This window comes from Nicotiana tabacum, chromosome 6 (assembly GCF_000715075.1).
Source record: "Nicotiana tabacum cultivar K326 chromosome 6, ASM71507v2, whole genome shotgun sequence".
Taxonomy (NCBI): Eukaryota; Viridiplantae; Streptophyta; class Magnoliopsida; order Solanales; family Solanaceae; genus Nicotiana; species Nicotiana tabacum.
This window is the reverse complement of record NC_134085.1, coordinates 188,492,177-188,507,299: the sequence shown is the minus strand read 5'-3', so window position 1 is coordinate 188,507,299 and position 15,123 is coordinate 188,492,177. Positions and strand designations below refer to the sequence as shown.

The following is a 15,123-nucleotide window of genomic DNA, read 5'->3' as shown; positions in this document are numbered from 1 at the left end:
TAAAAGTGTTCGAATTAAGCCGTAAAGTCCCTTGGGCGATATTCGATAAAATTGAAAAGAGAAGTAAAACGGTGAGGCGTTGTGGTAATTGGTTTGAGCCAGTAAAAGCTTTTACTACCTTTTACCTACTCATGAAATGATGATTCTTCAACTAAACAAATTCCATTTCCCATGGTTGATATGAAAATCAAATAAATATTGAACTGTACGTTTTGCGCATGTTCTACTTTTTTTTAATTTAAAAACATTGGACTATTAGGTGCAGTAGCATCTTAAGTTCACGAAGAAAAAAAACTAATATATATATAATATATATTTTGTACTGGTTTATGAAGGCATTTGTTGTAAATTTGGAATTAATAGTTATCTTCCACCAAAAAATGAAAAAAACTTGCATATTATGCAACATTTAATTCTATGTTGTTATCCTCTTTGCACTTTTATCATTGATCTAATAGGCAACTATGAGGGATGAAAGACGGATTAAATATAAATTTTAGTATTTTCTTTATATTCACTCATGAAAGACGGAGTTCCTCTTTTGAAAGGTTAAATCATATATCTTCTTCTATTTATTTTGTCAAAAAAAAGAAGAGAAAACAGAAAGTAATGTACTCTTTTTTGAAAAACTTCAAAAATCTCATATAGATCACTCACAAAAATTTAAAAAATAATCCAAAATTATATTCATGTCCAAACAACAACAACAACGACCCAATGTAATTTCACTAGTGGGGTTTGGGGAGGGTAGTGTGTACACATACCTTATCAGGGTAGAGATGCTGTTTGCGATAAACCCTCGGTTCAAGAGAGACAATATATCAGTAACATCAATAAAAACATAGAAAGAAATAACAACATTACAAGAACATAGGTAAAAAATAAAATAACCAGTAAATAAAGCCCGTTACTAAGAGGAAAGAAAGAGTAATGTGAACTCAATATTAACTACTAGAGACAAAATCCTAACATACTAACCTTACTCTGGTGCGTCGGACAAATATGTAGAACTACCTCGTAACCTATAACCATAATAGTTGACCTCCACAACTTTAATTTTGAAATACCATTTTCACCTAATTTTTTTTTCGAAATCTTACCATTCTCATGTTCAAACGCCCACTTAGTTAACAAAATAGCCTATTTGTATTTTCAACCAACCAATAAAAAATTGACTTTTTTTGTTAAGAGGACGAAAAGGGGGAAAAAAGAACTCCTAATCATAAAAGAAAAAGAAAAAAAGAAGGTGTTATAAGCAACCACCATTTTCCTAACCTCTGCAAAATTTTACTGCTATTGTATTGTTGTTTTTGTTTTGGCCTTTGCCTACTTTTCCCTCTGTTCATCGGATAGTCCAGCGCACTTTTTAAGACAACGAAGAGGGGGCGTTGCTCCCATCTGAGATCGATCGCACTTTGTTTACTCTCCTTTCCCTTGTTCAAGTTTCAACTCTTAGCGATCTTCTCTTCTCCATTTGATCCAACGAGCTCTCGCTACTTCTCAGATGGGTATGCTCCTCTACTTTCTCATCTTCCGATCCATTTTATACTACTATCAAACCCCCCCTAAATTTAATGATCCATTTACTCATTTTGTATAACCGAATGCTATTTATTAATGGGTTTTCACGGTTTAGCCCTTTTCTTGGGTTTATTTAGAAAGATTTTTTTTTTCTTTTTTTTTTGATAAGTAAGGTAAATTTTTTTGGCTATTTGTTTATTGGGTCTTTGATTTCTGTTAAATCTTGATCTTGATTGCTTGGTCTTTGTTGATTGCATTTGATTATTTATAGTTCTTTTGGTAGACTGCAGTTTGTCTAATTGTTGGACTGAAATTGAATTGCTTTTGATTTGGTGATTTAGTAGATGTAATTGGGTTTACAGCTCATACATGCCCTCCAGTTGGAATAGTTTCGTTGCTGAAGATTAACTACTTTAGAAAGTATTTTGTTTCGAACTGACACAGAAGAGTAAAATTCCTTTTTTTTAATTGCTATTTATCGATGGAGTTAAAAATGTTATCCACTTAATGTAGCCTGATCGACTTTCAGCTTTTCTGCATCAGCTTTTTATGAAGTATTATGGTACTTTATTGAAGGTTATTATGCTGTTCATGTTCATAAGTTGGGTTTTTGTTAACTTCTTTATACTCTAATGCTTTCAGATAATAAGGATGGGTGTTGTTCAACTCATCTCATTGACGGGGATGGTGGCTTCAATGTTGCCGGAGTTGATAACTTCATGAAGGAAGTTAAACTGGCAGAATGTGGTCTTTCATATGCTGTAGTGTCCATTATGGGCCCACAAAGTAGCGGTATGAATTTTTTCTTGAGAAACTTAATAGCTATCATCCATTTACCACTTTGGAATATCATGACTTCAATTTAGCTTGGTGAAGCTAGATGAACAATAGGTCCAGAACTCCAAATCAAAATCATATTTTTATGTCCATGCCTGTGAGTGCCTCATGTCTTTGACGAATACCGGAACTGATCCACGTCTTTGAAAACCTCAAGTCTTATCCCCTCCTCTTTTGTCAGGGTTTCCTTATTGCTTCCTATGCTAATCATCATTTAATGTTCTTTTTGGAATCAATGCTATTATATTGTTTTGCCAATACTGACAAAATTCAACCGGGATAATGCAGGGAAGAGTACACTGTTAAATCATCTTTTTCGTACTAACTTTAGAGAGATGGATGCCTATAAGGGAAGGTATGTATTTAGTGTATCATTTTATTTGCTAGATTTCTGCTCTTTCATTGCAGATGAGCTGACGGAACTAAGTGTTTTCTAGGTCACAAACCACGAAAGGTATTTGGATGGCTCGGTGTGTTGGCATTGAACCTTGCACCATTGTTATGGACTTAGAAGGAACGGATGGTAGAGAACGAGGAGAGGTGTGTTGAGAATACTTAATATAAGATGATTTACTTTAGCTTTGTTGGTCCATTATTTATATCGTGTGGCATATTATCCTTATAGCATTTTCCCAAGTTTTGAACACCTTTGATAAGGGTTCAGATGACAGGTGCCACTACGGAACAGTTTTTTTTCTTTCTTAAACTTGTTGATAAATAAAGTGGCCATCTGTTTATTTGACATCCCCTCTTTCCAGTGTCCTGTATTACATTAGAAGTTAATAGATCCTACATCTCACCCTATAAAGATTAGTTTCAAGTCTTTGTAGCTTCCTCTTTGTAGTATCATATGACAAACTCATTGAGTAAATTTAGACATTTTTCAGTAGATTCTGGTCTATTGAGATCTTTTACCTTGCATGTCCACTGTTCTTTGTGTTAATAGTAGCAGTGTGTCCGAACTTGTGTATAGATTTATTGCTTGAGATATTGGTAAGTGGGAGCCATAATCTATTATGTGATTAATTTGGACCAGACCAAATTTGAGATGGTCCCTGCTTATCCTTGGTTAGGTGGAATAACTAATAATTGAGCAGATCTTTTCTCATTCAGGCTTTATGTTTTTTTAGGATGACACTGCATTTGAAAAGCAGAGTGCTCTATTTGCACTTGCTGTTTCTGATATAGTGCTTATCAACATGTAAGTTCTTCTATTCCGTGAAATAGATAGTACATTGACTTATGGTAAATTAAAACCAGAAAAGAACTATGCATTGGTGGCTCAAAAGTTTTAAAAATTCAGGTGGTGTCATGACATTGGTCGTGAGCAGGCTGCAAATAAGCCTCTTTTGAAGACTGTTTTCCAGGTAAAGTACAGAGAGGCTTCTTTTTCTGAATATTCCTTCCGGATGTTTTATTACTTACTTTATCTTGAACAGGTTATGATGCGGCTATTTAGTCCGCGTAAAACGACATTGATGTTTGTTATTCGTGACAAAACAAGGGTAAGGTGCCTTCTTCTCTCATAAATGTTTTAACAGGTTAAGGAAATTCTGCCATTTATAAAACTGCAGGTCCTGTGAGAACTAAGTTGGTCGTTTTTTCACTTTTATTTGTAGACTCCCCTCGAAAATTTGGAACCTGTTCTAAGGGAAGACATTCAGAAGGTACCATATTCATGATTTTCTTATTATGTGTCTCCTTCTGAACTCTACATTTTCGATTTTATCATACTGTTCTGGACTTTGTAGATATGGGATTCTGTCCCAAAGCCGCAAGCTCACAAGGAAACACCGTTAAGTGAGTTTTTTAATGTGAGTGGCAGTAAAGTTTGATCTGCTGTTACTTTCTTGCTGTCTATTTGTCTGCTCATGGATTTAGTGAAATTGACTGGATATCCAGGTCGAGGTCGTGGCTCTTTCTAGTTATGAAGAGAAGGAAGAACAATTCAACGAGCAGGTATATGAAAATTGTATTTTTTGAGAATTCGGTGATTATTATATGTTCCTTTATTAGTGGTTCATATCCACTTATCTTATTTGGTTATTTTGTCTAGGTTGTAGCCAGTAATCAAATTAGAAGATCTACTATTTTGTTTAATTAACTCTGGTTTACTTGTTTGCGTCCCTTCTTGTTTCTTTTTTAAGGTGGCTAATCTAAGACAACGGTTCTTTCATTCTATTGCACCTGGTGGGCTTGCTGGAGATAGGCGGGGTGTTGTTCCTGCTTCAGGCTTTTCATTTAGTGCACAACAGATATGGAAGGTTATAAAGGAGAACAAGGACCTTGATCTGCCTGCCCATAAGGTTATAACCCGAAGATCTACTGCTATTGAGTTATCAGTTATCCATGTATTTCTGACATACACAATTTTGATCTTATTGCAGGTTATGGTAGCTACTGTGCGCTGTGAAGAGATTGCCAATGAAAAATATGCTTCTTTCACCACAAATGAGGTACACAAAATTGTTGAGGATTATTTAAATTATACCTTGTTCTATTTTGTCTACTATTTTAAAGATCACCGTTTTTTTTTTTGGTAATTTAAATTTTTATTACCAGAGTGAAATATGTACAAGTCTAACAAACCCTTCACTAAAAGATCGCTGCTTAATTGTAAAGTAATTAACCTTGTTGTAGGAATGGTGTCAATTAGAAGAGGCAGTACATTCTCACTCCGTACGGGGCTTTGGACGGAAGCTCAGCTCAATTTTAGACACTTGTCTATCAGAGTAAGGACAATACTTTCATGCGGTGTAGAATGGTTCTTCTAGAAAGAAATGAATAATGTCTGGATGCTAGTAATTTTCATGCATGAAGCTCATCTGTAGTGGATGCTCCTAATGTGATATTTCTTGCCTTCCAGAAGGATGCATATAAGCATTCTTGTGGTTAAAGCAAGGAGCATAAAAGGAGAATATAGCTGATCACCACATTTTCATCTTATTTGATAAAGCTTATGGTATTATGAAAAACTACGAGAAGAGTATAACATTAAGAGAGTTGAGGACCAAAGAAAGACTGATTGGTTTTTCTGAATTTTAGCTGTCTAGTTTCTCTGCAGGAATGCTTAAATTAGTATTCTTATCATGTGGTTCTCCCTTCTTTGATTATCTGATTGTACCAGTTTAAAGATTAAGGTGTTAACCCTCAGGAGTTGGGCTGGTGGCAATTGACTTGAGCCTTGGGGTTTGCTCCCTTTCAAGGTCTCAAGTTCGAAACCCACTTGGTGCAAACAATTTCTGAGGGCCATCGGACCGGGTAAAACCTGAATTAACCGTGGTGCACTTGCGGAAAACTCCTTGCCGAGGGCCTGTGCACCCCCGGGATTAGTCGGGTCTCGAAGAGACTCGGACACCCGGTGCAAATAAAAAAAAAAAAGATTAAGGTGTTGGAGAAGGCAATGCTGGTGGAGCATGGTGTTTATATTGATGATACACCAGAACTATGTTTGAAGTTGTGGTGGACCTTATGTTCGTTTAGCATCATTGTTGGAAGCAAAGAGATTTGGATGGCTAGTTTATATTGTCTTCTATATGTCGTGCTAGAGTGAAGGTTTCATTTTTTTCTTTTGATAAATAGTTGTAAGGGGTTATTAGGTATGTGGATATTGTGGTCGGCTATGGATGATCCACCATCCCACTGTGTTTTTGTATCTGCATTCACTCTCCGAGTGGAGTGAAATTCTTGGGGTTGTGTGCATAATATCCCTCAGAATATTCCTACAAAAATGATTACTTAAACTTAGGGTATAAAATAAAGGAAGCAAACTGTTCTCTCAGTGTTCCTCCTTCCGTCCATCTTCTCGTCCTTTGTAGCATCGGAGAACTCCTCTGGTGAACTGCTTTTTCTTTTTCTTCCTCCCTACACCCAGCTCTAATCTCCCTTCGTCCCACTCTACTACTCTTCTTTTATGGGCTCATATGCTCTCTTTCTCTATGTTCTTTTTTCAATTCTTCTCCTAGACTAATGATGATGGCCTGGTAATACTGCTGCCATGCCCCAGGGGTTTGTGGTCTAGTGGTAAGAGTGCAACGCGTGATATGTGGGTTAGGAGGAAATCACAGTCTGCCGTAGACAAAAGCCTGGTATTTAATTGGAGAAGGGTAGAGGGGTGGGCCCATTATCCACTGATTTTAGAACCTTGCGCCACTGGCGCTCGGGGATTTCTTGGTTATTAAAAAAAGAAGGTAATACGGCTGCTACCCTGCCTGGCATTCTGCTGGTCCATTTTTTAAAAATAAATTTTATAAATTTGTTTGTTCCTTATTTTTTTAGGCTTTCTATATCAAAACAATCGATCAGCTACGCCTGAATCATAAATTAGTTGGGGTCCTACTATGTGAATCCTTTGTATCCATCCACTCTTGGCTCTTTTTATTCTAATATTAAATAATTTATTTTAAGGAAATTAGGAGTTTTTTGAACTTAGAAGTTCTCTGAATCTCAAGTCACTGCTAAGGCTAAAAACACCAAGCTTTAGATTTGGTGCTAAATGTAACATAAGGTCCACCCCCGGATAGTTTATACATTGTCTTGTATATCTCGTGCTAGATTTGAAATGTAGAGTATTTTTTTGCTGAACTCATTTCTTCTTACAATTTTTCTTCCTTGGTATGTATATTATGATTGTCTTCATGCATGCATATTTACATTATAAGTAGGGTGCACATGGAAAATAAGATTTTCTTCTCCTCAGATATGATGCTGAGGCTACCTTCTTTGAAGAAGGGGTTAGATCCTCAAAGCGAAAGCAGTTGGAAGAGAAATTGCTGCAGGTACCGGGCTAGGCTTTGCTCTCTCCTAAACTTGTTTTACTACATACACCCAACCTTTGGGTATATTCCCTGCATTAAGCTTTCTAATTTTGATGATTGACCAACCAAACTTGCTGGATTCCTGTGTGTTTTATAGAGATATCTTCGGACTTCTTAGAGTCAACCAAATATATTCACATGCTAAATTTCTAATTTAATTGTACTCCTTGAGCTAATGATGTAAATGCTTTTTCTCTCTCACTCTAGAAAAACACTAATGCTCTCTCATTTTTTTGATTGCGATCATCTCCTGATTTATCCTTGCTTCTGTTGTAGCTTGTCCAACCAGCCTACCAATCTATGCTGGGACACATACGATCTGATACTTTTGAAAGATTCAAAGAAGCATTTGATAAGGCATTGAAAGGGGGTAAAGGGTTTGCTCTGGCTGCTCGTGAATGCACCGAGTCTTTTATCTCCCGGTTTGATGAAGAATGCACAGGTATAGGCTATAACCTGCCCCTGCTGTTACTGGTTTACCCCTCTCGATCTATATCTTTTCCTCTGAGGAGGGAATATTATCCTTCGCGTCCAACCCCTTCCCCCAGGTCATAAAAAAGATTGAGGAATAGCAACTTTCTAGGAATTAACTTGTAGAGCTGACAATTTTTTTTTAGTTGAAGTAGTTGCTTGCTAAAGATTATTTATTGAAATGTTCACTTAGGTTTGGAGGGTAAATTTCTTATGTTCTTGTGTTGCTGTACTTACCCATTTCTATATCTTCTTGGATGCATGTAATTTGAACTGCAATGACTGTTGACATATTCTTCTTCCCCTCTCTTGGAGAAATAGCAACTTCTCTGACTGGACATACCAAGCTAGAAAAGAATTTTTGCAAAGAGATTGCTGTATCACTTGCTGACTTTCAGCATTTATAGGAAACTAGCACTTGTAAATACTTTTCCTTGTGAATACTTTTCCTTGTAAATACTTTTCCTTGTAGTTAATGAAATGCCCTAAGATTGGAAAGCTTTAATGGGTGATAATTGGTGTGGGGAGTGAAATGTTGAGCTTAGTTTAGCAGCTTGCTTTTTGAAATTGACAGCTGATGCATTATTTTGTAGATGCTATTATCGACCAAGCAAAATGGGACTCATCTAGAGTGAGGGATAAGCTGAGGCGTGATGTAGATGCTCATATTGCTGAAGTTTGTACCGCCAAGCTGTCTGAAGTTACATCCCTCTATGAGGTATGAAGTTTGACAACCTCTATAGTTTAGTATTAGTTCTCTTGTTGTGGCTATCACCTGTCTTCTCCTTGTATAGTTTGGAGATCTTCACTTCTTGAGCTAACTATTGAGGTTGACTAGGCTCAAGGCTCATTTTCTTAACATTATATCAGAACCAGACCCAAACTTAGACCCAAACATATCCCCGTTGTGTCATCCAGTGTTAGACCCTTATGTTATTCACGCACCATATGTCCAACTTGCTTGGACAATCCTCACCTCATTTAACTCCTCCTCTTAACTTTTGGGAGGATTTAGGTCCAAAGTCTATTATATTAAACAACATTAATGGCAAAAATTGTAGGAACTTACCTCAATTTTTGTAGTATTCTGTTCTAGGATTTTGAGGTGAAAATGAGGGCATTGGATATACATGGGAAGTTTAATTTTTTCCCCATCAATAAGGGAACATGCCATTACTTGGTTGCATCTGATAGCTGAATGGCTGGTGCAACATTTTTTTTTGACAAACCGCATGGACCACTTGAGATTCTTTTTTTTTTAAATATAGATATGCTGGAACTGATGAAATATTTGTTGTCTAGACGAAACTGAATGAGGCATTAGCTGGACCTGTTGAGGCTCTTTTAGATGGAGCTAGTGATGATACATGGCCAGCAATAAGAAAACTGCTTCAGCGTGAGACTGACACAGCAGTCTCGGGTTTTGCTGCTGCACTTTCTGGTTTTGAAATGGATGAAGAAAGTAGGGATAATATGGTTTTCCGATTAAAAGATTATGCACGTGGAGTAGTTGAAGCAAAGACAAAGGAAGAAGCTGGAAGGGTCTTGATTCGAATGAAGGACAGGTGTGGACATGAGTTGATCTTGTTCTACTGCTCTGACATAAATTATTTGTAACACTAAGTACTATGCTGAGCTGAAAATTATTGTCAGGTTTTCAACATTATTCAGCCATGATCAGGATTCAATGCCACGGATTTGGACTGGCAAGGAAGATATTCGAGCAATTACTAAAACTGCGCGATCAGCTGTATGATTGACTGAAATAAACTCTCCTTTTCTTGATGTATGGTTTCATGCTTCAATTATTACCTTTAAGTTTGTGCTGACTTCTTTCAATTTTCTCCCAGTCTCTGAAGCTCCTGTCAGTTATGGCCGCAGTTCGCTTGGACGATGAGGGTGATAATATAGACAAAACACTTTCCCTTGCTCTTGTGGATGGAAGAGCAGGTGCTTCTTCCGCAAGGAGCATTACATCAGTTGATCCTCTGGCCTCTAGCACTTGGAATGAGGTAATTGGCTTACTTATGTTGTTTGTCTTGGAAGCTATTTGTAAGCAAAAAAAATGTGTTCAACAAAAAGGGGAAGACAAGATTCTTTCCCTTTTTGTATGATGAAGTAATCTTTGCATGGTGTAGTTCAGCCCATAAAAATTTTCATCTTGTGGTCAATTTATAATGCAGGTCCCTCCATCAAAAACATTGATTACTCCTGTCCAGTGCAAATCTTTGTGGAGACAATTTCAGACAGAGACTGAATATGTTGTTTCACAAGCCATTGCTGCTCAGGCAAGATATTTAGATGCTATTGTGCATCTCTCTCTGCTTTTCTCATAGTTCATTCTTGTATATGCTTGTCTGATTGTCGGTTATATATGTTCCAAAAGTTTCAATAATAGTAGAAGATACAGAGTGATGCTGCTGGGTATTTCCAGTAAACAATAGGATTAGAACATTTGGAGTGAAATCTTGTCCATTGAACATCTGAGATTTGATTTTTGCATCAAAGAGTGGGATGTAATGCGTGGAGGTTGATTGTCTTTCATGCTATGTGCGTGAATTCTGATTTTGAGTGCTGAAAAGTTGGAGAGTACCTAACTACCTTTTTGTGATATCCCGGCATTAATAATCTTGCCTTTTGTTCTTGATTGCTTCTGATTTTCTTTTATTCAACTTTCAGGAGGCTAGCAAGAGAAATAATAACTGGTTACCACCTCCATGGGCAATTGCTGCCATGGTGATTTTGGGATTCAATGAATTCATGACACTTTTAAGGTATCCTTTCTGACTTGTAGTTCATGATTGCCCCTCACTCCCCTCCCCAGTTTTTACAGCATAACATGTTTTAACTCATAGCTCATGTTGGGTTTTACTTTTTCCAGAAATCCATTATATTTGGGGGTTATATTCGTCGCCTATTTGCTATTTAAAGCCCTTTGGGTGCAGTTAGACATCTCAGGCGAATTCCGCAATGGAGTTGTAAGTATTGAATTTGATATTCCTAGAGTTCTAATGTTTGTGTACTAGAAGCAATTCAACCAAATTTCCTAATTTAAAAAAAGGTAATTCAACCAGATAACTGTTACAAGCTCATGTTCGTCGCTTCTTAGAAGATTATTTGAATAATTTTTTACACTCTTTAAAGGCAACAGTGATGATTTTCAGTTGCAAGTGACATTCTAATAATCCTTTTTGACAAAGTTACAAAAAGAGAATTAATGAAGTTTTGATCTTTCCAGTGGTGCTTCAGTTTGTTAGTTTATTTTCCTGGAGATGTTTTACTACGTTAGGCAACAACTAGGGAAAGGAAGAGAAATTTAGTTTCTCTACTTTGCTTGGTTTGGGTGGAAAACAAGAAAGAAAGAGGAAAACATGTGACTTTTCCTTCTCGTAAAAAGTAAATTTGTGAGCCGGAAGGGAAATGATTCTCTTTCATTTTCTTTTCTATTAGAATCATTCATTTTCTTTTCTATCATCCAAACAAACACCGCAACAGAAAGGAAAATGGTGGTATAACTTTTCCTTTCTTTCTCTTCATTTCTCTAGTTTCCAAGTTATGCAAAAGAAGTATACCTTTAGGTTCACGGTCTTTCGTTTTTTTTTTTTTTGGTTTACCACCTGGTGTCGGGTACCCGTATTGGAGCCCCTATTAATCCCAGATTTGCGCCCACGTAAGACCCATTAAAGGAGGATGCGCTCCCTACTAGGATCTTTTTCATTATTATCTCATTTGATGTGATCTTTATGCTTTTTGGCAGCTTCCTGGAGTTCTCTCCTTATCCACGAAGTTGCTTCCTACAGTCATGAATCTTCTTAAAAAACTAGCAGAGGAAGGACAAGGGGTGGCAAGTGGTGAACCTCAACGTAACCCTGCCGTTGCATCAAAGAGCTTCCGCGGTAGCTCTAGCACGAATGATAGTGGTGATGTATCAACAAGTGCTCCATCCGAAGTAACTTCAGAAAATGGAACAGAATACTCTAGCTCCTCGTTACATGACAAAATGCAGTAAGTTATTGTTTATAAAGCCTTTCTTATTCTGCGACAGCAAAGTTTTTATGCTCATCCGGATGATATATGGTGCGCGATTCTGCCTGATGGCTTTCACCTTTAGAGGCAAAGCATGTGTGAAGAATCAGAAACTAAAGGCATTGATTTTTGTAAACTGGGGCTTGTGTTGTCATGAAAGAAGTCCCCACTGAATAGGTTGTGTTTTAGTTTTCTTTTCTTTCTTTTTCTTATTAACCTTGTGCCCACTTTTGCCCCAGCTTATAGATGTCAGTTGATTTCTTTTGTTGGTAAACTAAGAGGGTCCTCCTTTTCTGGCTTTGTTTTTTCTCGTTCTCCTGTTTGCCATCAAATTTTTTCTTATGAGAAGCATAATATGATGTCTGTATTTTATTTATGGATAAGCGACAGAAAAATGTCAAACTATACTCTAATGAGATGGGATTTTCGTCTGTCATTAGAAAAATTATAGAAATGTTTCCAGCTTCAGTTCTCTGATTCAGACAATATTCTTGTCTATAAAAAATGATTTTAAAGAAAGAACAATTAGGGTGATATTTTATAAGAAGTATTGCTTATTGTTTACCCTCCCATCCGTTTGTTTTTTTTTTTCCAAAAAAATTGTCCACTATATAGTGGATTGGGGAAGGGAAAAATGTGAGACTTTTATCCCTTAGACTATAAGTACTGACGGTCAGTATATTTCTACTCGTTTTCTAATGAATTACTCTCTCTTTTTAATTTAAATGACTCATTTTCCTTAGAGAAATTTTTACAAACCACTATTATTTAGTGGTTATTAGCAAGCTGTTGCTACCATTTACTATATTACTTCCTATAGCTATATTTTTAATTTTGCTAGAGTGTATTCGATGTATTTAAGCTACTCGGCGTGAAACATGGGAGTGCAGCTAGGCAATTATTGTATTTGACTGTATTCATGATATGTATTTGTGAATACAGTAATGTAAATAACGTAAATCGTGGTTTATTCCGCTGTTTTTAAATGAAAAGTGAATCAATTAATACATATAGACTCCTAATATAACTCAACAAACTCAATTATATATCTGAATATATAAATTATATTAATTAAAAAAAACATATGAATACATTTATGAATATAGCGAGACAGTTAATACAATAAAATACATGGAATACAACGAGATACATTGAAATACAATGGAAAAAAAGACAATGAATATGATGAAATACATGAAGAGTTGCTCAGCCCCAAAACTTCGTCATCTTTGTTCAAGAACCCTAATGTCATCTCGTCGATAGCAGATTTCGAACCTCCATTGTCAGCCCCAATTTACCCTATGTGCTAAGAATTTTCCGAAGCCTCCGCGTTCCACTTTCTTTGTTTTCTCTACCTTTTCTCCTTTCTCTTATCGTAGATTTGTGTCCACTGAATTCTAGGGTTTCTGCATCATAATTCTTAGCAATGGATTGGGGCAACGTGAGCACACAAGATCTAATTGAGGCTCTACGCGAAGTCGAGTGGTCATCTCCACCACGCCCCCCCTCTGAATCTGGTACAAATGGCGACTCCGGCACCGCAGTTGCATTTGTCGGTACAGTGATTTGCGGCGTTGGTTGAAAGAGAGGGTGGAGAAAAATCTGAAATAATGAGAGAAAAAAATAATACAAAGCGTATTTTATGGCTTAAGGGTAGGAAGTTACCATAAATAAATATTTGGCTATAAAAAACAAAAGGTAGCTATGGAATATAATTTTTTTAAAAGGATATTTATTTAAAATAAATAAGGTATCAACCTTTGCTACATGAGGTAACAATTCCTTTTCCTTATTAGTCTGGTTAAAAAGGAATAACACCTTTTTATATTTGGAAATAATTTTAACTTCAAACTTTTCATTTTATCCTTAATGAGAAGCTTTTGTAGCCATACAAGTGTCAGGGTCCCATAAAGCTTTTGCTCCTTAAGTTTTTAGAACCATATATTTCAAAAGTCTTCTTTTGTTTCTTAAACTTTATGTTAAGTCAAACCACATTATCTAAATTGAGAAGAGGGAGTATCATTTTCTCCTTGCTATTATTTTTGACGTTTTCTGCGCATATAAAAACTAGTGTATGTTGGGATTTTAAGTATATGATATGCTTAAAATAGGGTGAATGAGAAATAGAGGGAAATGAAATTTTTAAGTGAAATTTTAAGTTTCCCCCTAGGTAAAGGGACATTGTCCCATATTGGAAGAGGAAAAGGTTTTTTATTGGTATATAAGCAATTGCTCTTCTTCTAGCTCTTAAAGAGTTGAGAAGAACGCAAGCCTCACGCCGCCGCCGTTGTCGTCGCTCGGCTCGTCTTCGGCTTCGGATTTGGTCAAACGATTGATTGATTAATTTTTTGGACCAAATTTATTTGTTAATAGTAAAATATTAACAGAAATGTTAATAAATATTTGTTTTAATAACAGAATATTAATATTAAAATAAATATTAATATTAAATCCTCCAATCCGTTTTTCAGTTGTGTAACTGAAAATTAAACTACCCTCTTCAATTTTCCCTCTTTATTGTTGAGTAAATAGCCATTTATGCTATGGCGTTTATGTTGTTGCCGTTTTGCATAAACAACCATTCTGAAGAGTTGCACCTCTTCATATTTCAGCCCAACTTTGTCTATAAATACAAGACTATTCTGCTCATAATTTTCATACGAATTTTCTGAGTTCTTCTCATTTCTTCTACATATTTTAACTTCAAAGAAAGCAATAGTAAGTGTGATTTGCTACCGAACTTTGTGTTCGCTGAAACACTGGGGTTTGAAGTACCACAACACTAGTGTGTAATTCTTTCTATCCTGGGAGGAAATAATCCATAACCTTGGGTTCTAGGAGGGGATTAAATTCCTTAAGGAAATACTGTGAATTCAGTGGGCTCGAATTGGTTTTTGTTATTTCGTTTACATTTCTATTTATGTTATTTTATTTTCTCCAAAATTGTTTTACAAATACAGATTACTAACATTGTAACTCCTTTATTATATGTCAACCAAACAAGTGATTTAGAGTAAGAATGATACAAAATGATTTCCGCAAACAAGATAATTAATTTCTTTCATTTGATGAAACCTTTCCATTAAAAAACAAAAAGGGAAACATGTTTAAAAGTTTCTACAAACAAAATCAGAAAATACAGCCATAAAAACAGGTGAAATAGTCCCTAACCATAAGAAGAGAGTGTGGACCATCAATTATTTGCAGTCATAGGTTGGGCACGAACTTGACCCTCTAAATAAGTAAATATGACCAAATTTAAGACCATCTAGGATCTAACCCATTTTCAAAATTCAATGATGTTAAAAGCTGCGTAACATATTAATTTATCTAGCTATATAGTGGTTGGACAGTGGTTATGCCTTTAATAATCTATATATGTCTTCAGTACCGCTATCACAAAATAGGTGATCCCTTGGGATCTTGAGAGCAATTAGCGAACCTTTTCCTA

General features: G+C 36.1%; 1 protein-coding gene across 2 annotated transcripts; it reads left to right on the top strand.

Annotated features, from left to right (window-relative positions):
* Nucleotides 1–1,218: 1,218 nt before the first annotated feature.
* Nucleotides 1,219–12,137, top strand: LOC107831965 (protein ROOT HAIR DEFECTIVE 3). 2 transcript variants are annotated; one of them, XM_016659764.2, is made up of 23 exons: nt 1,219–1,508; nt 2,164–2,313; nt 2,647–2,713; nt 2,796–2,898; nt 3,489–3,559; nt 3,662–3,725; nt 3,798–3,863; nt 3,978–4,025; nt 4,110–4,172; nt 4,261–4,317; nt 4,506–4,664; nt 4,746–4,814; nt 4,999–5,090; nt 7,058–7,136; nt 7,452–7,617; nt 8,240–8,364; nt 8,949–9,211; nt 9,300–9,396; nt 9,497–9,658; nt 9,830–9,934; nt 10,326–10,420; nt 10,528–10,624; nt 11,404–12,137. In XM_016659764.2, the coding sequence occupies exons 1-23, from the start codon at nt 1,505–1,507 to the stop codon at nt 11,653–11,655; spliced, it is 2,454 nt and encodes an 817-aa protein (XP_016515250.1). In that variant the 5' UTR covers nt 1,219–1,504; the 3' UTR covers nt 11,656–12,137. The 2 variants fall into 2 exon arrangements, with proteins under 2 accessions (XP_016515250.1, XP_016515249.1); XM_016659763.2 differs by lacking the exon at nt 1,219–1,508 and having other exon boundaries at nt 2,154–2,313.
* The last annotated feature ends 2,986 nt before the right edge of the window (nt 12,138–15,123 follow it).

Coding starts and splice junctions, on each gene's coding strand:
- LOC107831965 (XM_016659763.2), top strand. CDS start 2,154: ATGCTTTCAGATAATAAGGATGGGTGTTGTTCAACTCATCTCATTGAC. Junction 2,314..2,646: donor TATGGGCCCACAAAGTAGCG/GTATGAATTTTT, acceptor GGGATAATGCAG/GGAAGAGTACACTGTTAAAT. Junction 5,091..7,057: donor TTAGACACTTGTCTATCAGA/GTAAGGACAATA, acceptor TCTTCTCCTCAG/ATATGATGCTGAGGCTACCT.